Here is a 26,115-nt window from a genome sequence, read left to right as displayed (position 1 = left end):
AATAGAGTGAAATCATCTAATTATTGTACCTCTTAAAATGCTATCCATTTCCTTCGTGGAAAAAGTGCATCAGAGAATAAATCTAAAGTTACTCAACAACATGAATAATTAGCAGGAGCTAGAAGCAGGAAGTCAGGGGGCTTTGAGGCCGCTTTGATTGAAGAGGGAACCTGACGTGAAACCACCTGACATCCACAGGAGTGTAACCAAACACATTTCTCACCGGCTTTCCAGAGAATTTCTCTCAGAATTCCTCGGCAGGCGGGTCACTCTCAGTCACTCAGCTGCCAGCTCCAGGCGACAGCCTAGACAACGGCCATGAATTAAAGATGGCAGAGTCGCTGCAGCAACGGAGGACCCAGAAATAGGCCGGTTTGACCTTTTCCCTGACCCGCGCTGAATGATTCAGACATTTGATTTTCTCCCAGCTTCTGAGGTGTGATTGGGTGTTGAAGTGCAGACCCACAGCAAGTCAAGCAGCTAAGCGTCCTCTTTCTCATGTGTTAAGGAGCTCAAAGTGAACCAACACAACCTGGCCCGGAGGGAAATCTCTCTAGTCCTCGGGATGAAGTAAAGGGTGTAACTCTTATGAGTGCCAGTTGAACCTCATTTAAAGCGCAGGTCATCACAACACTGAATTGTTTGGGCTCTACTTTCCTGCAGATACGACCCCAATGAACATGCAAACACAGGTGAAATAATATTCTTGTTGTCATTCTTGTGCCTGTTTGGTAGTTTTATAGCTCCAAATGAAACTACTCAGCTGCAACACCTGTAGAGTGGAGCGGCTTATAGGTAACGTAAAAACAGAAAACGAGCCTTTTGGATAACCTGCTCAGCAATTCCAAACTGCCTCCCAAAGTGATGTTACAGGAGGAAAAACAATATAAGTGACGGGGCAGGGATGCAGCAGGATTGCCAGCCAATCACACACACGAAGTTTTTGAATAATGCTGCAAACATCCTGTTTCATTAGGGCTGGATGTGGAGTGCTGTGAACCAAATAGATTTTAGTGGATCTCAGCCAAATTTGGTGGAAAAATGTCACTAATGCACTTCACAGACGACAGCAGTCAGATCAATTAGTCACAAAAATAGGAAAACACCTCCCCCATTTGATTTTCAGCTGATCTCCTCTGCTTCGACTCCCCCAAGCACTCATTTTGTTTCCTTACTGCAATGAAAAACCGTCCCGAGTATTAATCAGCATCAGACTACGACGAAGCAGACGCATTACTGCTTTAACCGCAGCCGAGATGGTATAGATTAATTCTTGTGCTGAACTCACAGCCTTCAGAATCCTCATTACGGTGTTATTGTCCTCATTATAAATCTTGGTTCCACAACACAGAGGTGACCTTCAGACCGATCCCTTCACTAACGCCATTTAATTTGAACCGAATGAAACTGTTGTGAAAAGGCACAACAGATCTGTTAAATCTTCTTTTTAATACCCGAGGATGTTTTCACACTCGGCGTCACGAGGGTGTGAGGTTCAGGTATATGGCGAGGTGAGAAAGTAGAAGGAGCACTCACTGCTACGTGCAAGATGTGCAAGTGAGAAAAACTGTTTCAACAATATAGTATAGTAAATGCATCATATTCTTACATCTGACAAGCCTTCAAGGAGTAAAAAGCCTCTTGAAATGTAATTTAATTCTACATTACAGTGTAAAAGAAGAGCAGTTGTCCCCTGAAAAATGTAACATAACCTTCCTTGACTCTCTGGTGGCACTCTTCCTCCTTGACCCAGAATATCTTCCAGGTTCACCTTGAACCCCGAAGCGGGACAAGAAACTAACGAGATGGATTGCCTCAACACGTCTGTTTGACACAATTCTGACTTCCTTTCTCTCAAGAGCCGCTGATATTTGTCAGGGAAAGGCGCAGAAGCACAGGCAGTCACTTTGCTCCCACTCGCTCATCTCAATAACCACTCAAAGCCAACACACTCCTCCGAGCATCTGTTGAGTCACAAAGAAACATTGCACTTTGTCTTCATACCAACCATGACAGCATAGCAAGCCCGGAATACATATATATGTGTGTATGTGTATATATATATACTGCTTTACGTCATTTTTGCTGAAAATCACTTACACTTTGAAGGCCGCATCTTTGAAATTAACTATAAACTCAAAAATCCAATTTCCCCCGAGCAATCTGAACCACAGCAACACTTGAATAGCTTATCAGTCTATAATTCATGTGAAACTGAACCCCTAAAAACAAGGCTGTAGCAGCTGTATGTAGGTTCAGTGCAGCTGAGAGGTCGTTTATAACGCTGTATGCTATTTATTAGTAAGAATCAATAGACACATATCACATTCAAAAACAGATGATAGCAGAAAATCTCAATGTTAGATCATTTACACCCCTACTCAATGCTGCAGCTGTTGAGATTACTAATTAGGAAAATCAGCTTTTGCAAATAACACACAAAATGCTTGTGTAACCATCCTGCGCAGCCATTTGCACAGACATGGGATGGCACAGGGAAGCACTGCACAATAAAAGCTCATCCAATAAATACGTTCCTTAAATACCTTCCATTCAATGGATGATCAAAGCCTTTAGTGAATTCTAGAAAGGCTTCACTACCTAAGTGTCAATTAAGTCTGGGTCTGAACCGAAGGCCGACGCTAGACGCTTCACACTGACCCTTTACCAGTTCAGTCAAGATGAATCAGACATCCTAGGAGATAAGAGAAACGCACTGCGACCTTTACCGAGACCGTGAGAGACATCGTAGCAGGATTATATTGGTTTGGCAGCCCTATTGGTTTTTATAGGCGGATCAGTTTTTACTTTTATTATGATTTGGTTTCGGAGGGCACACAGGTGTACAGGAGTTTTAGAAATAAAGTTTTCATTTTCAGAAATGTCTCAGCTTTTATAGTATGAGGAATTTTTTTTACTTGTTGGTGTAAAAGCACATTGATGTGTGATATGTATCTAAATGGGCATGTTATGTGTTTAGATGGTTGCTGTAGCTAGCATGGCTGTAGTCCACTCCCTCCATTCACTATGCTGTTATCTTATGTTTCACTGATCAAAAGACCACATGTGAGATTTGATTTATCTTTACTGTTATAACTTAGATTTGAAGTATTACAGTGGTAGTTAGCTCTAACATTTACCTTCTTTCACATACATTAGTTTCCACTTGTTATGGTTTAGTAAAAATGGTTCTTAATGCTCTGTAGAACATTTTTCCATGAACTAGAGTAAGCTTGGTCCCAGTATAAACCACATAGAAATAACTGGTCCCTTGGGAGTAGCACGAGTGTCCTAGCAACTCAGGAAATAATAAGACACCACACAACATATAGGATGAAAACAAACCACCTCCAGTGTTACAGAATGTCTACTCTCACCTGGATTTATACCAAGTTCATAAACCACACTGTTGTAAAATATCTGTCCTCATGTCGCCGCACATTTCAATCCTCTAAGATGATTTATAACCACTATAAGATAGTTGATATCACCACTCAGGCCTGATATCTATGGTATGACAGAGGCCTGTGGCAAAATAGATAGAGCTCAGCAGCCTATGAATCAAATCTAACTTGTCTGGGTATATTAGGCAACGGCTGCCGATAGCCAGCCGTAATGAAAAGACCCGGTAGTACAGCCTTCGAGGACAATGTCTACACGTACGTACTGGAGATAAGCCACACTGTCACATATCTCAATCCATTAATACATACTGTAACACTCGGTAATTTGGGTGTAAAAGAGAGTTGTTTCTATAAAGTGGGTTTAGGAGAGCTGAGACAGAATCCCTTAAAGCCTGTTGCGAATACGACACAAGGATTTCGTTATCCAAACTATAAATATGGTGTGATGCCTGAGTTTTTTTTTTTTCGTTCTCATTTTCATGCAGTCTCACTTTTGAGAAATGTTAAACTCTCTGCTTGTTCTGATCTCCATGTTCCTGCTAGATTTGTGAATGCATTATTAGAATCAGGCTAACACCTTGGTAAGAGTTTGAATGATATATTCCCTTTTATTAAATCCCAAAAGCTATTCATAACTTGTGTTTTATTAGAATGATATTTCTCTTGTTGATTCAGTATCTGTTCAACAAACTTGCTGAAAGTACATTTATCTTACTAACAAAACATGACCTTGCAGAAGGAGAACGGCTGCCACTCCAGTTAGCAAACTATGGGATTTTCAGTGATTGTTATTGGGATTCAGGACACAACCAAACCCCTGCAAACACAACAGAGATGCTGAACTGAATTTTAACAACAGGTCTGATAGCAACACTGATTGCAAGGCGCTAGGGTGTTAATGCGCAACAAAAATCAATTCCTGCAAATTTACCATTGGCAAGACTTCCTTCAGTAGTCAATAAATTCATCATTCAAATGATACTGTTTCTAACTTAGTGTAAACAGGGCATTAACCTCCCTGCACTCTTAAAAATAAAGCTTAACTAAGCTGTCTGAATTTCATTTGGAGAAATAGACGCTAATCCTCAGTTAAATTAAACTTTCTTTTATCTTTTATAAGTCGATAAAACAGTGAAAAGCCTTTCAGAGTATACTTCACGGCATAATTTATGTGTAACTGTTGTATAGTTTGTCAAACTGGTCGACTAGTTCTCAGGCATGCTTTTGAACTATGCCTTGCTTGAAGGCTGGTTAGTGAGTCACCTCAGCAGGGGAGCACAGGAAAAGTACGTTAACCCATCCATGACCTCTCCAGTTCTTTGGAAGACCAGCCCACCCTCCCAATAGGGACTGCAGACGTCATAATAGAACCGATGTGAGCAAACAGCATGTCCTAGTATTTTACTGTTGTTTATGTCATTCTCTAAGAGGTGGAGTGGATATAAACCATGCAATGTAGATGTGACCTATAGTATACTGTTCTATGAAGGCAGAAAGCATTAAGTACAGAAGCAGTGAAAGGGAAGTTCCAGTAGATTAAAAACTTGAGTTTATAGATATATCTGTATTAGCAAGAGCTCAGCTTAGTTTTTTTTTTTATCTCCATCATGTCTGGATTTATGTAGATTTATTCTTCTGAAAGGCAATTGCATAAAATAAAAGGTATGTTAACAAAAAAAATCATTGCCTTAGAACTCAAAACACCTAAAAAAACATAATATACCACACTCTGACCTATATTTTATATATGTATTTATTTATTTATTTTATCTAACAACAACATATGATCTCTCAGCTCTCTTGCCGACTTTCTTAAAAAATTAAAATAAACACTTTAGATCATTTACAGTCCATAGTTCATGGGGATTAAATGTATCTGTTTTGTTAAGTGTCTGCATGCTTATCTACTATTAACATTTATATTGACATCAATTTGTGAAGAAAAGTACTGTGAAAATTAAGTTTATTAAAATAATACATTAAATACAACATTCAATAATGTAGATAATATGCAATTTAGATGTAGCTAACCACACCAAGCCATGTAAATACCACCGTTAGCTATGAAGCTGGGGGTTTTTTTCTCATTAGGATTAATTTAGTTACTGTCTCATTTAGTTATATGGAATAATTAACTGAATTAACAAGATGTTGGTTCTTCAAAATTGATATTTTTCAATTACAGAATACTAGGTAGTTTGAAATCTCTTATCTTTAGCTAAGGCTAATCGTGGCTATCTCTCTTGCTAGCTAACACTTGATGCTGCATGTATCCTGCTTTAACTGTCTAGTCTGTGATGATGAAATTATACATTTCTATGGTATAGTTTTGTTTTTTTAATATATGGTAAAACTGATGCCAAAAAGTCGGATGCAAGCATTAACTAACTTTTGACCAAATATATTCGATAGGAAGTGAGTTTTGGCTTTGAAGGGCAGTATAGCAGCGGTTGAACTGCTTCTAATATATGCATTGCTCGTATATGTAAATATTATCTTTATTTTTGCTCTCGGCATGAATATTACCACTGCTTTACACTTACTGAAGAGATTATGCTTTAAAAAGTCAAACTCTGTGAACTCCTAAAAGCTTTGGGCAATAGTTGAAGTGCATTAAGCACTTCAAAATATCTAAAGAGATGAATATTTTTTTAGACACTGTGCATTTGATGAGTTCAGCTGTTCTTAGTCTTATGCAGTTAAGGCCAGATGCACACCACTGTTTAAATTTTACATCACTTAATTTCCTAATTAGAGGATGCAGCCGCAGACTTATTTTTCTCCGTCTGGCTTTCATGTGCTCTCAGACACACAGAACACACACACCCACACAACACCAGGCTATCTCTGTCTCTGACAAACCCACCCACCCACATATATATAGGCACTATGTTTATTATATGTATGTATATATAGGCAATTACATCACTCCAGCACACCTCCATCCAAAGCTATCCAATGACACAGCGTAATCCACAGTGGGACTCATTAAAAACAATAATCTTCTCTAACTCCCAGCCACACTCTGACAACGGAGACCTCTTCCACACACAGAGAAAAACATACTGAGAATTCAATGAGAGATGCACTCGGGGAATAAGCACAGCCTCATTCACAAGTATTCTAAACAAAACTAGCCAACTTGCAGGTAGATAAACCCCATGAAGAAAACGGCAAGTTCTGAGCTTATTATGTTTGCAACCTAACAGCCTACAACAGCAAAGATTACGTGTAGGCCCTGTGTGTATTATAAAATGAGAAACTGTATGCTGGATGATGGTTTGTGTGTGTGTGCATATTACGTATGACAAAAGAAGGATGGACACCTTCTTGTTCTAAATATAAAGAATATGATGCAGTTCGGTATCCGTATGAATCATCACACAGCTCGAGTGCCAGCCTGAGACCTATATTTGCCTGTTGCTCATTATAAAGTTTATACTGTCATGTGTTGTGACTGCTGATCCTGCACCACGGAGTGTGACTTGGAGGTGGTAACTGAGGAGGTTCTTCTTACAACTAACACGGCACTGAAGCAGTAAAATGAATCCTTTAATCTCTATCCGTCTTATCAAAAGGACACAATTATCTTAATGGCTTCTCTAATATGTAGTGCGTTGAAAAAAATAAAAAAGTATGGCACATGCCCAAATTACAGTGTAGTGTCTGAGGCAGGGTCTGGAAGAACAAATCAAGGGTAATGAAAATACAACCCAGCCAAGTCTAAAAATGAAACGGAGCTGTATGAAAGATGCCCTTTTCCTGAGGAGGCATGAGATCTTATTAAATATTTAACTGGATTTAAAATTGCATGCCCCTTAAGGCTATATGTTGAGTAATTCTATGGCTACAAAAGCCATTAAAGTCATATGAAATTTTGTGCATTGTTATAGCTGCGTGTATGTCAATCTGAGTGTAAATAATTGGATGTAAAACTTATCTTAACACTGTTGTGTATTTCCTGATGAGACTATAGCATTAAACATCGGTCATGATACAAGTAATAAGTCTCAGTAAACATTTCATCCATTAGGCCTGACAGATTATGTAACTTTTCCTGTTGGATCTTCAGATTTCATCCAATCTGCAGAACCAAAGCACAAACATAAGTTTTAGCAATTGCAAAACGAACGTGATAGCACTTGCAAATTGCACCGTTTCTTGCTGGACAGGGAGATTTTTCGGGAACTTTGGCAAAGAGAGCAAATGTTTGTATAAACGACCCAACAAAAACCGAGGCAGTCAGGTGAATTCAACAGCACGGACGGTCTGTCGTGCACTAAGAAGGTGAAACATTCCGAAAAGAAGAGGGTGTTTTGGAAAATGATGATAAAACAAACGGAAACACAATTGCTTACCAAATTTTCTGTCCCCGAGGGCAGGTGAGGAGCAGAGGCTGGAAGCCAATGCAGCGAAGAGGATGGGACACCACGGTGAATCCATACCGCTCCTGCCTAATACACTGTACTACTGATCCATCGCACACCTCCGCTAAAACAGCATGTTTATCGCCAGCTCAGGTGTGACCTGCTCGCACGAGACTCGGACTAAAGAGACATGTTGGAGGAGAAAGAGACAAGAGAAACGCAGCGGCAGAAATTCGCTAAATGGCAACACAATACGGCCGTTGTTTCAGCACCACAAACAGCAATCAGCTACACGGAGGAGCCCCTCCTAAGTTTCTGACGTCAAACACACATGGTGAGGAGGGATGATGCGTGCAGCATGCAACAGCGCCTTGAACGGACGGATGGATGGATGGATGAAAGATGGATGGATAGATGGATGAGGAGGGAGAGGAGACAGGAGTACTGAATGATTACAGCCCGGAAGCCGTGCAGCCAACAACAACAACAACAACAACAACAACAACAACAAACAAATAGAAAAAATAAAGGAAGTTGACATTGATTGATTCATCTCATTAACTTGACTTTAAAATAAATATACTGTTAAAAAAAAATGGAGGATCACGAGTTACACATGACAAACATATCACTAAACTAAGTGTTATCATAGTCCTATTAGGCTATTGGGTAAAACCTATAATATAGCCCACGATTCCCATTGTAATGTATGAAAAAGGTACAATAATAATTTTATGCTGTGGTAAGTATGACCATGACATACACAAAGATGCAACAAGGGGCTGCACATTACACAATCAACTGGCTTAATGTAGTGCAGGTAACTCTGAAAAACCTATGACAACATGAAAACTGTGCTCCTGAAATTAAGATAGAAAAAATAAACAATGAGGATTTTAATAACAAGGACATGGAACTAAATTTAATCTAAATTTTTGAATCATTGGCAGCAGCTGAACACACTTGTGACCTTTCTACAATGGAAATGAAACATTGTTTAGAAAGTTCCCACAAATGTGTTGTACTTGCAGCTCGCTTTGCTTTCACTTTTGTCCAGTTCATCTAAAAACAGCTCTATGGGGTTTAGATCTAGAGACTGTGCTGCTCTTCCATCATGTGAAGCCACCGTCTGGTTCTTGTCTTCTAATGTTTTGGGTCATTATCTCGCTGTAGGATGAACCCCTGGCCAACCAGTGTGTCCTCCTATGTTACTTGCCTTTTTTTCACCATTCTGATAGCAATACAGTACTACTTCCTGCAGTACAGCACTCAACTGATAATGCCTCAGAATCTCAGTAAAAGACCTGTTTTCTATCTAAATCTTTGGTGACGTAAACTTTTGTTTTACCTTGGGCAGTTTATCGCTTTCCTTTGCACCATTTAAGGACCATAACTGGACTTAATCTGCTTTATATTTATGTTACAGAAGATATCACAGCATTAAATTACACTAGAGGAATATTAGGGATGAAAAGAAAAGATTAAATAAAGGGATAGAAGGTAACTTAGTACATTTTCTAAAGCACTGTACTTTAAACTAAAATTTTGAGGTAGGTTCCATTTTAAGTAAAAGGTTTCACTGAAGGGAAATACTCAAAAAATGCGAATTCTTAAAATGGCACCATTCTCTTTTGAGACTGAAGCTAAGTGAGAGGATGATTTATTGCTTGTTTGTACTGGGTTATTACTTGGTAAACTCCTGTACAGGCAAGGAAACCATCTGAGAAAGAAATAAACATCTAGTTTATGTTGATTGATACAGTTTGTTTTATTCGTATTAGTAACACACTACAGCCTACAATGCTGACAGACCAACAAGTATATATATATATATATATATATATATATATATATATATATGAACACACATAGTGAAACATGAAGAAATATATACTGATTTCATATGAAATTGTTTAAAAGCACAGAGCTGTGGAGAAAAGCGTTTTTTTTTTTTTAAAAAAAAGGAAAGAAAAAAGAATGCCACTCAATCTAAGAAACCACACCTTATTCTTTTGGCCTGGAGAAGTTGATCAATATTTGTTAACATTATCAATTCTCAACATCTGAGACAAGACTTGAGTAATGGATGTGCTATCAAGAAATAAATAAACACAGAGACGAGAAGCCAATCTGAAGAAATATGGTCACAAACCAGCTCTTATTCTCAGCTTTTGCTTTCAATCCAAACCGTATCTTCTAAAATCCCGTTCAGCGAAGCTGAAACATTTATTGTCTCATTTTTGTTTGCCAGCAACAGCGAGTCTGTAATGCTAATAACAAAACAGATATTAAACTTCCCTCCTCTGCTTTATAACAATACAACTGTATTATATAAAACAAAGGCTCTTTTTTTTTTCCAAAGAGGGGAACCTATAAATCCAGAATTCCATTCAAGGTCTTCACAGAAGATTCAAAAATAACCCTGTCGGAAAAAAAAACCACATAAAAATAAATTTTTTTATTAACAGATTATGTAAAGAAAACATCTGAACCATCTCATTTCCCCCTACTTACCCCTTGATGTCTCTGCTGTCTACAGAGGAGACTGCATGTTTGTAAAGCTGCTGCTGGGCAGATGTGGCTGCTCTCTTCAAGCCTGCCTTAGATTGTCCAGCTGTAAAACAAAAACATTTAACATCTAACAAACTGAAATACATCTTTATCAGCAGAAAAAGAAAATACCTGATATGAATATTTGAGTTATCCTGGTCATTAATAAAAAATCTGATTGAATTAATTTTCTCATGATGAATACCCACCGTGTTTGATAACAGCCAAGACGTGCAGGACGGCAGCCAGTTCATTTAGACTGCTGATGGCCTCAGAGTCCAGAGATGAGCTGACCTCTGTCAAAAATGCCCTAAAAGAAGCCCACATCAACAAACAATGCTTTTATACTCTTGAATGCTAATTATGTTTAGGTCTCATGTGTACATTATGTGTTAAACTAAACAGTCCAAGTTAGAAAAAAAGGGACTGAGGATATTTACCTGCTAACAGACGGTGACTTGAGGATGACAGACAGCAGGACACTGGACAGAGGAGGCATGTCCTCCACTGACTCTGGGGTGATCACCTCTTCAGGATGGGTAATCTTTAAAAATACGAGCACAGCAGTTGACAACACAAACTAATATTTCAGGTTACCACTTCAGAGCCCTGATAAATCATCCACTTACTTAAATTACTTAGGAATACCCTTATCAGTTCGAGGACATCTGAGATTTTGGTAAGAGACATATTTTCATTGCTACCATGCTCTTCCAGCTCGTACCTTCTGGAGCAAATGTCTCTTCTCCACAATGATGATGGCAAAAAGAGTAGAAAAGACCCCGCTGAGAGGTGCTCTGTCCCATGTTTGTACCACTTGGAGGACCTCTGTCAGACCAGGGACAGCTGACTGACACAGCTACAGTCAGGGCAGAAAGACAGAGGAAGTCCCTAAGTGAGCAGCTTGTACAGTGCTGAGAAGCTGCTGAAATTTTCAAAGTACATGTTCATGTTGTATTTACAACCTCCCGGAAAACAACTGGTGTGGAAGCGATCAAAGATTACGTAAGAAATAAGCAAGGTTCATGTAAAACAAGAAGTACACCCAATACATAGAAAAATGGAAAAATATCAAAACAACAAATCTCAGAGCACCTGTTTTCCCTCCTCTGGTTCCTTCCTTAGGCGGCGAGCTAAGAGCTCTATAATCTTCTGGAAGATGTTGGCCACCACACCCAGAATGACAGTGGTTGGATCCTCCTGATTTTCCTGACCTTGGTTGTTGTTGTCGTCGGGTGCATAACTATCTACCACTTCCTTCAAAATTGGCAGCACTGCAGGAATACAGAGGTAGCCTGCCTCTGAAAACACAAAGGAAAAGGACTATGTAAGTACTATATAAGTAAAATGAACGCTAGTTTCTTGTTAAAAATCTGTCTTTTTAAAACTGTATTCTCTTAAATAAATTCAGCATACCAGCTCTTGTTTTGTAAAACACTACAAAAGACATTTGAAACACTCACCTGAGAGGAGGACGAGCGAGCACAGGTGGAGGATTTGACCCTTGAACGTTTCGTCGCCCAAACCCACAAGCAAAATATCTCGGCACACTGTCAGGAAGCTCTGTTAAAATGCATCACCATCATGATGAAGAAAAATAGTTCACACTCAAAAAAAAAAAAGGGGAGACTTTTGAAATTCAACGACAAATAGAGACAACACCTAGTCTCAGGAGAACGACATTTCAGTCTAATGTTCATTTCTAATGGGAGCTGGTGGCCTGTGGAAGCTGCCTACGATCCCCCTAACACTACAGCAGCAGTCGTGTGGTGACAGGGTGAAAATAATGGCACAAATAAGGTAATAAACCCATTTTAGTATGGCAGCATGAGCAGGAGGAGGCATGTACAGTACAGAGTGTGTGTGGACTGGAGCAGAAAAATCTATGAGGCGTCTAAATTTACCGAGCAGAACTGAAAGTCCTGCGAGCAAGAGGCAAAAAGGTTCCACAAAGCTTAATGTTCTGGATAACACCATAACTCTGTATTTTCATCTATAGCATCGGTACAGGCTATTTATTGGGGAGTAAATGAGTAAGACAAAAACTGAAACTGGCAGTTTATGAACAAGGAGATATGATTTAATTTGCCTGGATTTGCCTGCAGAGAAATGATCTTGCTTGGATTGACTTTACAATGTGCATAGATGATCTTACTGAAAGTATATTTTAGGAAATACAGATGCACTCCAAGATGATTCTCACAACCATCCATCCATTCATATCATCCACATCCCTCACAAACCTCACCGCAGTGTAGTTTCGCTAAGACGTTTAGTACACAACAAGCACCAGAAAGATTCAGAAACATCCTCCATGGAGAGCTCAGTGACATTAAGATGATTATGTAAGTGTTGGTCTGATTGTGTGCTGACGTTATTTGCTCATGAAACAAAACACTTTCATTTACAGCTGCAAATATGCTACAATAGAGAAATGTGTGCCATTTCCCTTAATGGAGACCACACACATTTTCTCTCTTTGCCCAAATGAAATGCTTGTGTCTGGCAAGAAATTCGATACTTAGAGAATCCCCAACACATATTTGTTTCGGCAAAATCGACTTTGAGTGGATGTTTTCCAGTTTACAGACTGCTGCTGGAAACTGGGGATTCAAGCATGTAAGCTGGCTTTTAAAGAACACATTTACATTATTAATAGTAGAGCTCACCTCAGTTATCTGTGCGGCCAGTGGCTGTGACTTCTCTGAATCATCCCCATCGTTGGTGGAACATTTAGCCAGGAAGGGCAACACCCTTTCAGCGACCCAAGCTCCCATATTCTCCAGGGAGAGCAGATAGTCACGATCTCCCGAGGACTAGGGAAGAAGCAAAGGATTTGATTTTCTTTTTTCCTTAAATTGTTTTTCTAATTCAATTTAGGGATGTGCTGATCCAGCTTTTTCTCTCCTGATACAAATTCCTATACCTCAATTAAGGATGTCTGCCAATTATGATCCAATATCAGGTCTCTGTTTTTCATAAATTTAAAATCTGTTTACCTCAAATCCTTTCTATCTATGGTAACATGAGGCCAAGGATTCCTGTGGCACTAAAAACCTAACTGGACAGCCCACTGTGGCTAAATGACATTAACAAAGATACTATAGTTAATGTGGACCAGTAATATAATGGCCGAAAGCCGGTCTGCTTCATAGAATCAGTAACAGCACCTATCTGGCCTTTCTGATTGGTACATCCCTCGTTTAAGAAGGTTAACAATTTATATTTGGACACACAAAACAAAAATGTATTAGCATGATTTCATCAGGAAGAATAAAAGGAAAAACATAATGTATGCAACACTAAGAAACTCACATTATGTTGCAGATGTGCGCCAAGACGGCCGTGGAATGTGAAGGCTTTCAGTGCAGTCTCCAAACTGGGCCTTTGAGGATCCTCTGTGGTGGAGCTGAGGTGAGTGTACAGCACTGACTGTAGAGAAAAAAGTAACCACACTAAATAATATATCTGACAGGAATCAAAGAGGAACTATCTATGAAACAACAACATGGATGTATGTATGCTAAAGTCATACGCACAAGTATTAAAGTGGAATCCATGGACTGAAAGGTCATATATTAAAAAACAAACGACTCAGGTGAGACATGTGTGAGATGTAAGTGAGTTAAAATGTAATAATATTCAATGATCAACATACCTTCCAGTTTCCTAGAACTGTATGCAGCTGCTTCAGAGGTCTCTGACCAAGTGCCTGGACTTTCTCTTGTGTTGAAGTGTGGCTGAACAGATACTCCAGGTAAGCCAGTGCCAGGTCAGGTTTGGCCTCCACTGTCTCCTGGATACGCACCTTTCGATTGGTGTTAGCCTTCTCCTAAAGATGACAGGGAGATGACTTTCACAAAGAGTAACGAGGGATGTGTATCTGGATTAAACCTCTCTTTCTTTTCATGTATATAATGCCCGTTTAGCCCTTCCTGTCCATTCCCAGCTCTTTGATGTTGTATTGACTGACCCCGTGCTTGGGCAGAGCTTCAGTGAGCCAGTCAGTGACGAGTTCCACAATGTCAGCAGCCTGGCCCCAGCTACAGATGCAGTCTAACAGCTGGCTGTACTGTGTTGGCACAGCTCCTGGGTCCATCCTCCTCAGCCTGGACAGAACGCCACAGCTGGGAATGACAAAGCAGGGTGAGGGAGACAGGTTAGACATGACAAAGTCAGTAAAAGAAAAAAGTAGCATGAGTGTAAAACATTAAAGGAAATGTGAAAAGCTGAATGAGACTGAGACAGATAGACAGACAGAAGACACTTTACTACTCACCTGAATGTTGGAACTGCAGCTGGGGGCATGAATGAGGCCAGCTGTATGAGAGGAACAGTACATCGCTCATCCTGAAAAACAAATCAAGAAAGTCTCACTGTAATACTTGTTAATGGACAAATAACTGATTGCAAAAATATAAATAATACAACACTAGAGCTGATATACCTCAAAGGCCTGGAAATACTTAGAGATGACATTTCCGAACTTGGCATAAGTGTACTTCTGGGCCTCTTCATTTTGTTTCAGGGCCTTGTCGACGCTTCTCCACAGGATGACCACGAGCTCCAGCAGACTGGACACAACAGCTTTGTCTTTTCCCAACTTCACAGGTTCAGCCTGCTGAGATCAAAATCTAGATTGTATCTCCATAAACCCAGACACACAGTAAAGACATACATCCACATCCTACTTCATTAAGGTTGAGAGACAACAGAAGTTTAGACTGCCAACTAAATTAACAACAAGCGTTTTTGATCTGCATGATAAAATGCAAACACAGGTTCGGTTTGAAGAGATTAGTCGATTCATTTGATTAAATTAACGATTGACAGATAATGGATTAATCTCTGTGTTATTTTTTTTTAAATCAAAAATGCAACTGCAGATTCCAACTTCTCAAATGAGAGGATTTACACTCCTTGGCCACTTTATGAGGCACATTAGATACACTACACAACAGCTGCCACATATTCCTTCATCATGAAGGACAGTTTTTGTTGTTGTTTTCTGAGAGGTGTTAATTCAGCTGTATGTTTATTACAGAGGTAGTTAGCAGTGATGTTGTACAGGACTGCATTATATTGAAATGTATTTAAACTAATACCTTTTTGACATTGTTAGTACACCAATATCTTTGTTAAAGTAGAATCTATGGCAGAGTTGTATTACATTGCCTTTTTATTTTACAGGTGTCCCTAAGAAGCTGAGTATAAGCATACATGCTGACGACATCAAATACTGCAGTTCCAGTCTGAGCAAACAATTTTGGGAATATGGATAGGACAAAGTTTAGTTTGTGGAGCTGCATCTCTTACTGCGCTGTTCTCCTTGTTGCTGTCATTAATCTCAGTCAGGTCACAGTCAGTCTGGATACAGCTGTTCAGGACACGGCGAATGGCCAACATCAGCTTTACTGTAAAAGAAGAAATTGTTTTTTCCCCACAAGGGCAAAAGTGATTAAATTATAGATGGCTACTAGATATCAGATGGGACTAACAATATCTGTGCTACAAATGCAATGTGTTAAATAATTCTGTTATACTTCTAGCTTCAAAGATTCTGTGAGTGGAAAATAAATTGCATTTCAGAACCCTATACACAGCACTTACTTATGTTAGTTGGGGCTGTGTGTTTGTAAGCATACTGATAGAACTTCCTGGCAGCCATAGGATTCATCTGGATGAGGGTGATGCACCGACAGCACCACTCCCTATCTGACTCGTTGACAGGGAAGAAGGACTTGAAGAGCAGATCGACAACACGCTTGGAGACTGAATGGGAATCAGTAGCCAGGCGGGCAAGCAGGTGGTCCATGCTGCAAACATCCCAAAACTGGAGGGTGGTGCACAAGGAGAAAAAAATAAGGAAAAAGGTTGTCTCCTTTTACACCTGGCATTAACATGCATCTTGTATCTGAATTATTTTGTCTCAGTGTAATTTGGCTGAATGACATCTGGATTTGCATCAAGCATTTAAATGAATCTTTAGTATAGATGATGAAATACTGTACTCTGGTTAACACATGTGCTCACATGTTCCTCATCCTGACACTCAATTGTTGACAAGGAACTTCTAATTTCCTACAATTTTAACTATGTCAAGCTAGTGCATTTTTAAACAATGTGTAAAAGCAAAAAAAAATCCTACATATGCTTTACCTTTGCAGCACGCACTGCCTTGACCTTGATAAGCATGTCCAGGAAAGCTGTGCGGACTTTCTCCGAGTTGTCATGAAGGCTGTACTTGAGAGTGGGCAGGAGTTTTTCAATCAGTGGATGGCTGAGAGCGTTGTCCAGGACGATAGTCAGACACTGGGGAAAGCATTACACAAACCACAAGTCATTAAATATCCTGTTTACTGCCAATAACAGCAGTTGTGCTAATTCTGCCTGCAGTGACAATAACCTCCCTTAATTTGGTTTCACACAACGCTTGGACAAGAATTCCTGATTACTTTAACTCTGTACTCAACTTGTTCCGATCTTAGATCTTGGAAAAGATCTTGGGTTAGGATCCTACCTTGAAGACTGAACAACGGACATCAGGGGAGCTGGTGTCAGCCGCCAGCTCCATCACCAGCTTCTTCAGGAAGTCTGTGATAATTGTCGGAGGGAGAAGCTCCCAGCACTTAGCCAGGATCTTACAGACCCCCAGGGTGGCATTGGAGCGCACAGTGGGGTGAGGGTCATCGAGGAGGCCCTGAGGATGACAGACAGGTGGTGGTTTTAGTTTCTCAAACTCACAGCAAAAAGTAAGTAGCTGAATGGATTGAACGGCTCTGACCATTGATGTGTCCAGCTGCATTTGAATGTTCTCATCTATAGTCTCGTTGCTCTGATCCGGGTCATGGAGTGGGAAGGCCTCAGTGAAGAGCAAAGTGGCATTTGCACGTACCTCAAAGTTAGGAGCCTGAACAAATCAAACAGAAACACGTTGAAATAAAATACAGAGATGCTAGTATGACTGTATTTTAAAATCTGTATGCATACCCTTAAAGCTTTCCAGAGAATGGGCCTGTAGAGATTATAGACCATCTTGTCCACTTTGTGACAGCCCTTCCTTGTGTGGAAATAGCTCACAATCTGTAAACGAGAGCAAGGGGATCAAAGATTAAACACACAGTGTACGATGCACATAATGACTGTAAATACGGGGGAAAAATATATTTAAAGCAGCGGGGTAATAAGTCTACCTGTCGGACTTTGGCGTGGACAGGAGATGCTCTATGAAGGAAGATAGCACATTGCATAAAATCCTGAATGCACAAGCTCTCAATCTGCTCCAAGAAGTCCCCGCTAGCTTTCTTCCATGCTCTGAAGTAGACCTCCGAAATGTGAGTAGTCATGGACCTGAACAAAAACAAGTTAATTGGTATTAACATGGAGAGAAAATGAACTTCTGTCAAACAGAGAAGGTAGGAGGCTTCTTACTTGCTATAAAACTCCAGCTGGTTTTTTATGGTGCCGTGAATAACCCAGATGAAGTTGACGTTCCAGCTGAAAAGAAACACCAGGAATCGCTTCCCCTGTGATAACATACACATAATCAGGCTGACAGCTCAGAGAAAAAGCTTCAAGAAAAAAATCAAAACAAACAGAGACAATGACTCATGCAAATACACACTGCAACTAAATATCATTCTACTCACATCCTCATTTCTTAAGTAAATAGGACGATGAAAACACTGAAGCAACAAGTCGATTATCTGCTTGTTGTCTTCTGATGTGTAGTCCAGACTCAAGAGCACATCATGGAGACTCCAGAGTCTTTGGATCTCAACACCCTGTCAACAGACACAAGATGAAAGTGTTATACATAAATGATATCAGGCCCCTAATCGCCAGGTCTGTTTTAAGCAATTAGTGCTCAACAGATACTTGGGGAATGTTTATGAGACGATATTGCTTATAATTTCATGGGAAAAACCTAAGGGTAGATTATACAATAGAGTTTAATGATGAAAATATATCCTTAAGGCCCAATATTGTCTGATGTGACATATGGCTGAGGTCATATACTGACCGGTTTCTTCAAAATGAAGCTCTTCTGCAAAGAGATGAGAAAAGCAGTTCGACCAAACTTGTCCTTCTCTTTCAACCCCTTCTTCCACCAGGCTTCGCACAGTGTTTGGATATGGAGCTGCACAGGTGCCTCTGAGACAGGCAGTGACACCAGAACAACTGAGGGAAAGACACAATCCGAGACTAATTTCATGTAGAGCAAGAGAATGTAGGACAGCACATAGCAGAGAGAAAAATGAGCACGAACACCCACCATGAAGTTTGTGGACAATTTCCAGAAGGGCACTGTAGGTGTCACCATCTTGTAAAACCTTTACAGACAATAACGCCACTAGTGCCACGCCATCCACAACAGCCATGACATGTTTCTGAAGGAAAAGTTAATAGGGAGATGTTCACAAATTTTTTTTTTTTTTAAAGTATTGTATGCAAACAAAACTATGTGGTTTGTGGTTCGTGCAATAAAATCTAAAATATGATAAAGGGAAAAAAAGAACAAAAAAAAACAGGACTGCTTTGCACACTCCTTGTTTGTATATTTCTGTAACTGTACATATGATGACTGATAAACTAACAGGGTCTTGAGCTGCCTCCACTTCCATGCCCTCCTCTCTGTTCTCCTCCCAGCGCTCAGGAGGTAACTCCTGCAGGACGTCCTGAAGGAGTGAGGCCAGTTTTGCCCACAGAGCCTCCCTCTGTTGTGTGGGCATCTCCTGCACCACTTCCTCCACATCGAAGGGCTCCGCTTTGTCCTTCTGCTCAACAATACAGACAGGAGGGGGGCAGAAACAACTTGAAACATAAAGCACAAATATCAGTTCTGACAGTTAAAAAACATTCATACTTTTCATTCTCAGTAGTAGATGACTGAAAAATCTGTTCCACTTTTCATAATCTGTCACTGGGTAAAAATACCAAATCATTTCTGACAACAAATGCAGAATAAGTGATTCACACATAACTTTGGGCTCTAGTAACATGTGCATCCTTTTTTGCATCTTCTAAACTAAATTAGTCAATTAAACAAAGAACATAGCAACTGCTATTTTCAGAAAGTTAGATGTACTGGCATTTAAGAATAAATTCCCAAATTATGTCATTATCAGTGTTTGAGACTCGACTGTAAACTCCAATTTCCTAGTTTTTAGAAGTACTACAAACAATACAAAGTATTATATACACCTGCATTTAGATGCTATCTTAATATGATTGCAACTGTTAAGTCAGTTAAATACAAGAGCCCTGGAAAATAAATCAGGAAGATTATAATACAAAAAGGTGTTGGTTCAATTTTAGGGTCTTTCTGGAAGCTGGAGTTCCTGGTGCCTTTGAATTGTATAGCGTTAAACTTAAAAGTGTGTCTAGATTATCTCTCAAGTATTACGTTTTAGCGCAAGGCCTCCCAAAATGCAAAATTAAAAATGAACCTATCGCACAATCTGATACACACTTAGGATATTTCTGAAGGAGGTGAACTCTTTGGTATTATCTTATGTGATTTCACTTACGTGAAGCTGGATGAAATGAAAGAAGTCCTCCACATTTTCTTTACAAGCGGCTTCTAAAAATGCCTCTCGCTTGGACATAGTTTCGGTTTTCGGTGTGAAGATTTGAAGTAAACCTACGATGAAAAAACAAAGTCACGTTAAATACTATTTATGCTATTTTGGCGTTAACTCTCTGGCGTACTTGTTAACAGCACCAAAACAAATATGGCAGTCCGGTTGCCGTTAGCGTTTAAAGTGTTATTAGCGAAAGTTTATCCAACTCCGTCCGTCGTTACTGGAAGTATTATGCCTTGCAATTATGAAAGCATAAGATATGTAACAATAGCTTCACCTGTTACCTTTTTACTTTTAATTTCGTGAGCCAGAAACAGCCAAATGACATCCACCCATAACAACACCGAACCCGCGCAAATTTGGATAAAGTCGATTCCGTGCGTCATGACGTCGTGCGTCATTTTTTCCCCCCCGAAGACGTTTAGTTGTAGTTCGCTTCTTCTGCCACTCGATGGCGACAAATCACTGCATATGTTCTGTGTTATCAGGTTATATGGGATGAGGCTACAGAACGGGGTTTCTTTACCAGGGCTCCAAGTCTCCACGATGGCGTTATAGTTGTACACGTGATTTTAGTTTTCTATAGGAAATCTCTCATTGATTACACCCCAATCCTCAAGGGTAATTATGCTGCAAGGTCGAACTAAGCGTTTTGCTCAAGGGCACTTCAGCACCACACCTACCAGTATACCCAAACATAACATGCAATAAACATAATATGCAATAGTTCAGGCAAATTATGTTTGTTGATACAATCCAGCAATTCAGCAATGCAGCAAACATACATTAAAAAAGAAGTCTTTCTTCAAATGTTAATTATCTTGAACCTAAAAAATAGAGGAAGAAAAAACAGTTGTGATATGTGCATGTACTAAATCAGTGCTTATCCCCTTTGCCAACTGTTAAACATGGGGTAGGAAATAATAATGGGTTGTGTGGCAGCCAGTGGCACCACAAACATATCACAAAGGGGCAAATAATTCTACTAAATATCAACAAATTCAGTCATTTCAGTTCAATCAGTCAATAAAGTTAAACTGAAAAGAGGCTGGCTTCTACAACAGGACATTGATGCAAATCAGGTCTCAAGATCCACCATGGACCACATAAATATTAAACATGAATATACATTTCATAACATTTGAAGAAAGGCTTATCTGTTATCTAGTTATCTGTTAGGTTTATCTAATCTATTTGCAGTACTGTTGTATTTACTTCTTTTCACCTCAAAAATCAACATCATCATCAAATTATGTAATTTGCCCAGGGCAACTGCATATTTACATTTAATTTGTCAAATCAGTCATCGTTGCTGGACCAAAGGACCAACCAATAAAAACAAGCAAGACGATTTTCAGAAGAGAAACCATTTATTCTTCAAAAGCCATGAGGCATCATATCATTCAAAATAATAAGGTTAAGAAGGCAAAAATTACATAGTGAGTCTTTTTAAGGCACAGGATAGATAACAAGAAAAATATTTAAAAGCTCCAACAAACAGTTATAACTGCATGGCAAAACATGTACAAGCCTATGACACAGCTGTGCCATCTTAATTCTGGCGGTCCTGCTCATAAAATACAATAATTGTTGTCTCTTTTCATTTTTTTTACTTTGCTAAACTCACATTTGGTTTGAACAACAAACCCTCATTCAAGTATCCTTTTGATCATATTATACAGCACTTGTTCATAGCCCTAAAATGCCCCCAGATCTTCAGTATCTGAGACAATGTTCAGAACAACCAATATTGCACAAGGTCCTCTTAAAATATACAGAGCAATCATTTTATTCTTTGCATATATGCATTCCATGTTTGTAATCAAGCATAAAGAACAATAAGAGGTAAACAATCAAATAACACTCCATAACAAAAGATATCAAAGTCAAGACTGCTACTTACGCCTACTTTTGTGATTGTATCTGTTCCTTTGGTAAGAGTTTTCTCACATGACAAAAACAGAATTTGTCACATTTTAACAAACCAGACAGAAAGCAATAACAGTTTTGACAGATTTCAACACCATTTCCTTTAAGGAAATATAATGTCAGGAAAACCCCTGCAAATTCTCCTAACTATGAATTAGCAACTTGATATTTACATATAACACTGAAAACAAAGACAAGGCAGTCAGTGTGTTTCACTACAATATGTTGAAGTATGTTCCAATCGTGATCAATAATGAAATAAAAACAGGAAATGTTTGAAAAACCTGTGTGCTGAAATAATACCTGTAAACTACATGAAAAATATAAATGAAAAAAACAAAATGATGTGCCCTTATATTAACAAGATCACTATATTACAGCAGAGAGGATGTTTCATTATGTGAGGAGGGGGTCTTGAATCCTTGTTATGCCTTGAGATGACAATCCATCTTCACTCAAATCATACCTGCAAGAGAAAACAAAAAGATTATCTATTTAAGCACTACAACAGGTTGTTTATTACATGAAGAAAACACTCGATATTGCACAGGGCAAAGATAAAACACAAGTTTACCATTGTGTCCATCCTCTGGATATATCCTCCCCACTTAAATCTACCAGCACCTGCAATTTTGAACAAAAAGTGAGAAAGAAATTAAGTTTTTAGAGTACTTGGGGCTGGTTCTGCTGCTCGGAAATACTCATAATAAGAGCCAGAAACACGAACCTTTCCCAAGAGCCCCTTGTGTTTGGACAGGATGCTCCCTCCGTTCTTCACTGCTACGTCCAGAGTTCGCCTGTGGAGCTCCACAATAGACACAGTAAACTCAAACCTACAAACACACACAAGTACACACACATTTTATGACACCAATCTATCACGTAATAATTAATCAAATTGAAATAGCTGAAACTGTTACTTTGATAAATTGTTAATTTGAATAATTGTTTTGGTACTAAATTGGTTGACTTAAAAGAAGGCTGGCAAATCCTCCTCTCAAGGTCTTATCAGGTTGAAGAAGGCGCTTATCCAAGAGCACAATTAGCGCTGATGTTAAATTCATGAGGCAGGAGATTTTGATGGCGCTTTGGAGCCCTATAACTCAACTGTAAACAAAAGTGTCCAACGACTAACACTGACTGCACTTGATATGACTGTAGTGGCCATGGTTTCACTGATAACAGACTACTAAGAAAAATGCTGTCATATTGTAAAATTTAAAAAAAATGACACAATATATTCCACAGCTGCAACTTTTTTGGCATTAATGTGGCTTGTGATCTTAATGTCCTTAAGAAAATCCTTGAGACACCAAAGTAGCTCAAGAGGTCTCTGAAAACAGAGTCAGCTATCAAATGAATTCAAACTTCAAACTGGTTCAATAAATGGTTGAAGCATCGCTAAACCTTTAAACATCTAAGAACAGAACACATTTGTAAAGTCCAACAATAACAGCACACATCTGAATGCTAATGACTAATCTTTAAACTACAAATATGCCCGTGACAAGCATATTAAGCTAGTATTTCTCTCTATACCCACGTTTGATCATAAACAGGGTTAAGGGTCCTCTTCATTGTGCTGGTCTTCCTCCTCCCTGTCCGGCTCTTGTCAGGCAGCAAATAGAGACGGATGAAGGGATCCGAGCCGTCTTTGGTGAAGGCTATCAAGTTACTGAGGACACACAGGACAAAACTGGTTTCACGCACGTGTTGCCAGGCACATGTTGTTCAGATTAATGATGCCTATTCATTCTTAAATCTATAGTATAGTTCCACACAGAAGCAAGATGGTGCATGCTAAAGAATCTCTACCCACAAATCATAATTTAGGCCAGAGGCTTGAGCTAAAAACAAAGGACAGAAGTGGTCTATCATTCAAAGCAAAAACTGTATGATGGATGTTGTGGACCTCACCGGCAGGCGTGCACCACCACAATGAGTTTGTTCCTCTGGCAGCTGTGCCGAACAGTCAGCTGGACCTCACCCAGGGGGTACTGGCTGGGGGCCGACCCACTATAAACACATCAGAGTCAGTCAGTGTCACTTCTAGACATTGCAGCTGAATTTATACAGAAGATGTGCACGTCAATTTATGCAGGGATAGATGGATTGCCTCACAGGCAGTTAGATGAAATATTAATATGGGTACATATTCAAACAAATCAAGATGACACTCTATCAGAGGAAAATGCAGAATCTAAATCAAGTGAAAAACAGAACAGAAATGAGGCCCGTAAAAGCCGGAAAAGAAATTAAGAAATGTAAAGCAATACATCAGAAAATAAGATATCATATCTGCCATTTACTTCTGCAGCTGACGAAGCCTTTGCTGAAGCTCCAAAGTGGCAAAGGGTAGGGAGATGTCCGAGGCCAGGCTGGGTGTGGACTCATTATGAGGCAGGTGTTTCTGGGAACTGGACATGCAGGTGCTCAGGTTGGAGGTACTGCGTAGAGGGCTGGCTGAGTACGGCTCGCCGTCCCTGTGTTGGAGGGTAAGCGTGGAAGCGTCTATAGGTGGCGGAGGTGTGGGTGGAGGTAGCGGGGAATCTGAGGCTGACCGTTTCTGGCATGGGGCTGTGGTTGGCTGCGGCACGCTGGATTTCCTGACCTGGACGGAGGAAGGCTGGTCTGAGGACACCTGCTTCTCAAGGGACAGAACCTAAAGAGAGACGAGACGGGACATTACTGAATGAAATGAATAACAAGAACTAAAGCCAAGTACTGGAATAACATGCTGTGTATGTTTTAACTTTCTTATCTTTTAAAGGGGATTTGCTTAATTTGGTGGTTTTACATACAGTCCTCTGATTTATTCAACTTATCCTTAAGATTAATCCTTTCTTGTAAAGTGGTCTCAATACTGCTGATGTGAAACCTATCAGATATTTTCAAGGGTGTTTTTAAAGCACCTCGGCCAAATCTGTCTTTATAGTGCTATCTGTCTTCCTAAAATGTCTCCAAAAGGTCCCTGATCCTTTAAAGCTGTTTCCTTTTTTATAATATCTGTTATGAATCCTGATATGTCTGATAGGCTGTGTTCTAATACAGAAAGCTATTTCAGAGGACGTCAATATTTTTGTTGCAGCTGCATTCATCTTTTTTTATTTGATCAGTTGGGATTCAATACAAGGTAATGCGCTTAGTTTCAGTTCAATGAATGCCAAGGCAATTTACTTACCACATTAACCTAGTTATTGGTTTTTATGGATTTACAGTGATTGAACTTATGGCATGAAAAAGAATTTAAATATTAGCATGATAATTTCATGTAATCGCAAGGCACCTTAATGAAACGAGTGAACGTTATGAACGGAGTTGGAGATACATATATGTTGGATATACATTTGCTTTAAAAGCCAACAACTTCACCTTTTCAAAGCAATGCGACCACTGCAATCAACTTTTTGCTAAACCCCTCCCCTCCAAAAGTGATTGTCCAGTCATAGCTTAGCAACTGAATTAAACTCACTGAATTAGGCTTTGGATTTCATCAGTTGTTGAAATATGAGCAACGCTGTGCATGTGAAGAGTTAGGAGGGTAGTGTTTTTTTATTTTTTGTCTTTTCAAAACATAAAGCACAAGAAAACCAAAGTGTAAGGAATGGATTAAAATGGTGTGATTACAACGCACAATTAGCATGTCCAGCTAACTAGCTGAATATTTACAGTAGCTAGAAGGGAGCCTTACTCAGAAGGCCAAGGAGTATATCATTTACTAATTATGTGAAGTTACACAATGTGGTAAAAAGCACAGCCACTAATTTGTATTTCCTCACTGTGTGATAACCAGTTTGAGTTTCGTGGCAACATTAGCAGCTATGTTCACTCTTTATTGGATTTGAGGAAGTCTACAATCCAACCATTCAACAGAGGCTGTTATGAATTCAATCAATAATTTTCAGTTAATTGTTGGCACTGCAATACGTTCTTCACCGCAGCAATTATTTCAGATGTGCAACTCGTTACATGCCCTCTCATAATAATTTCTGTTTGAATTAGCAGAACATAATGCACAGAGGATGAGTAAGAAGTGAAGCAGCATTTTACCCTCAAGGCCATTTTAAGTTTGATGGTGGAGCTGGGCCCGGAGTTCCTGAGAGGAAAGTACTGAGTCAGCGTCATGTCCTCCTCCACCAACAGTCTGCTCAAAGGCACCGTCAAGTTACCCAGAGTGCATTTGTGCTTGTCATCTTTTACCTGTGCATTAAGAGAGAAGAAGATCTGACAAGTCAGCTGCTTCCACTATTTGGAGCATGTTCTTATAAAAAATACATGTCA

At 39.5% G+C, this 26,115-nt stretch overlaps 3 protein-coding genes across 8 annotated transcripts in view; all 3 read right to left on the bottom strand.

Annotated features, from left to right (window-relative positions):
* ptprn2 (protein tyrosine phosphatase receptor type N2) overlaps positions 1 to 8,044 on the bottom strand; it is a 124,706-nt gene extending 116,662 nt beyond the window's left edge. Inside the window, exon 1 of the mRNA XM_023420079.2 lies at positions 7,763 to 8,044. Within this exon, the coding sequence (XP_023275847.1) occupies positions 7,763 to 7,847 (85 nt within the window). The 5' untranslated portion in view covers positions 7,848 to 8,044. The remainder of the gene's footprint in view (positions 1 to 7,762) is intronic.
* A 1,470-nt stretch (positions 8,045 to 9,514) lies between these two features.
* ncapg2 (non-SMC condensin II complex, subunit G2) lies at positions 9,515 to 20,263 on the bottom strand. Of its 2 annotated transcripts, none has more exons than XM_023419997.2 (27): positions 20,190 to 20,263; positions 19,852 to 19,964; positions 18,919 to 19,098; positions 18,597 to 18,711; positions 18,345 to 18,502; positions 17,971 to 18,105; positions 17,753 to 17,847; positions 17,515 to 17,671; positions 17,312 to 17,404; positions 17,106 to 17,231; positions 16,842 to 17,021; positions 16,481 to 16,633; positions 15,932 to 16,154; positions 15,638 to 15,735; positions 14,769 to 14,942; positions 14,601 to 14,671; positions 14,295 to 14,448; positions 13,980 to 14,153; positions 13,637 to 13,753; positions 12,991 to 13,137; positions 11,785 to 11,884; positions 11,417 to 11,622; positions 11,046 to 11,180; positions 10,762 to 10,865; positions 10,531 to 10,631; positions 10,286 to 10,385; positions 9,515 to 10,193 (listed from the first exon to the last, which is right to left on the bottom strand). In XM_023419997.2, the coding sequence occupies exons 2-27, from the start codon at positions 19,927 to 19,929 to the stop codon at positions 10,142 to 10,144; spliced, it is 3,426 nt and encodes a 1,141-aa protein (XP_023275765.1). In that variant the 5' UTR covers positions 19,930 to 19,964; positions 20,190 to 20,263; the 3' UTR covers positions 9,515 to 10,141. The 2 variants fall into 2 exon arrangements, with proteins under 2 accessions (XP_023275765.1, XP_023275766.1); XM_023419998.2 differs by having other exon boundaries at positions 14,769 to 14,939.
* Positions 20,264 to 21,256: 993 nt separating this feature from the next.
* The window catches only part of esyt2b (extended synaptotagmin-like protein 2b), a 30,216-nt gene continuing 25,357 nt past the window's right edge, over positions 21,257 to 26,115 (bottom strand). For all 5 annotated transcript variants that reach the window (XM_087177638.1, XM_023420104.2, XM_023420105.2 and 2 more), the window contains 7 exons: positions 25,885 to 26,034; positions 24,144 to 24,496; positions 23,752 to 23,850; positions 23,378 to 23,509; positions 22,562 to 22,667; positions 22,409 to 22,458; positions 21,257 to 22,300 (listed from right to left, as the gene is read on the bottom strand). In XM_087177638.1, coding sequence (XP_087033764.1) covers positions 22,231 to 22,300; positions 22,409 to 22,458; positions 22,562 to 22,667; positions 23,378 to 23,509; positions 23,752 to 23,850; positions 24,144 to 24,496; positions 25,885 to 26,034 — 960 coding nt within the window. In that variant the 3' untranslated portion in view covers positions 21,257 to 22,230. The remainder of the gene's footprint in view (positions 22,301 to 22,408; positions 22,459 to 22,561; positions 22,668 to 23,377; positions 23,510 to 23,751; positions 23,851 to 24,143; positions 24,497 to 25,884; positions 26,035 to 26,115) is intronic.

Source organism: Seriola lalandi, unplaced genomic scaffold, assembly GCF_002814215.2.
Source record: "Seriola lalandi dorsalis isolate HSWRI2012SDOR001 ecotype SW California unplaced genomic scaffold, Sedor1 jcf7180002054616, whole genome shotgun sequence".
In the NCBI taxonomy this organism is placed as follows: domain Eukaryota; kingdom Metazoa; phylum Chordata; class Actinopteri; order Carangiformes; family Carangidae; genus Seriola; species Seriola lalandi.
This window is presented reverse-complemented; position numbering and strand designations above follow the sequence as displayed.

Coding starts and splice junctions, on each gene's coding strand:
- ncapg2 (XM_023419997.2), bottom strand. CDS start 19,929: ATGTCCAAGCGAGAGGCATTTTTAGAAGCCGCTTGTAAAGAAAATGTG. Junction 18,712..18,918: donor TGGAGGCAGCTCAAGACCCT/GTTAGTTTATCA, acceptor CTTTTCCTTCAG/AAACATGTCATGGCTGTTGT. Junction 13,138..13,636: donor GCGCACATCTGCAACATAAT/GTGAGTTTCTTA, acceptor CTTCTTCCCTAG/TCCTCGGGAGATCGTGACTA.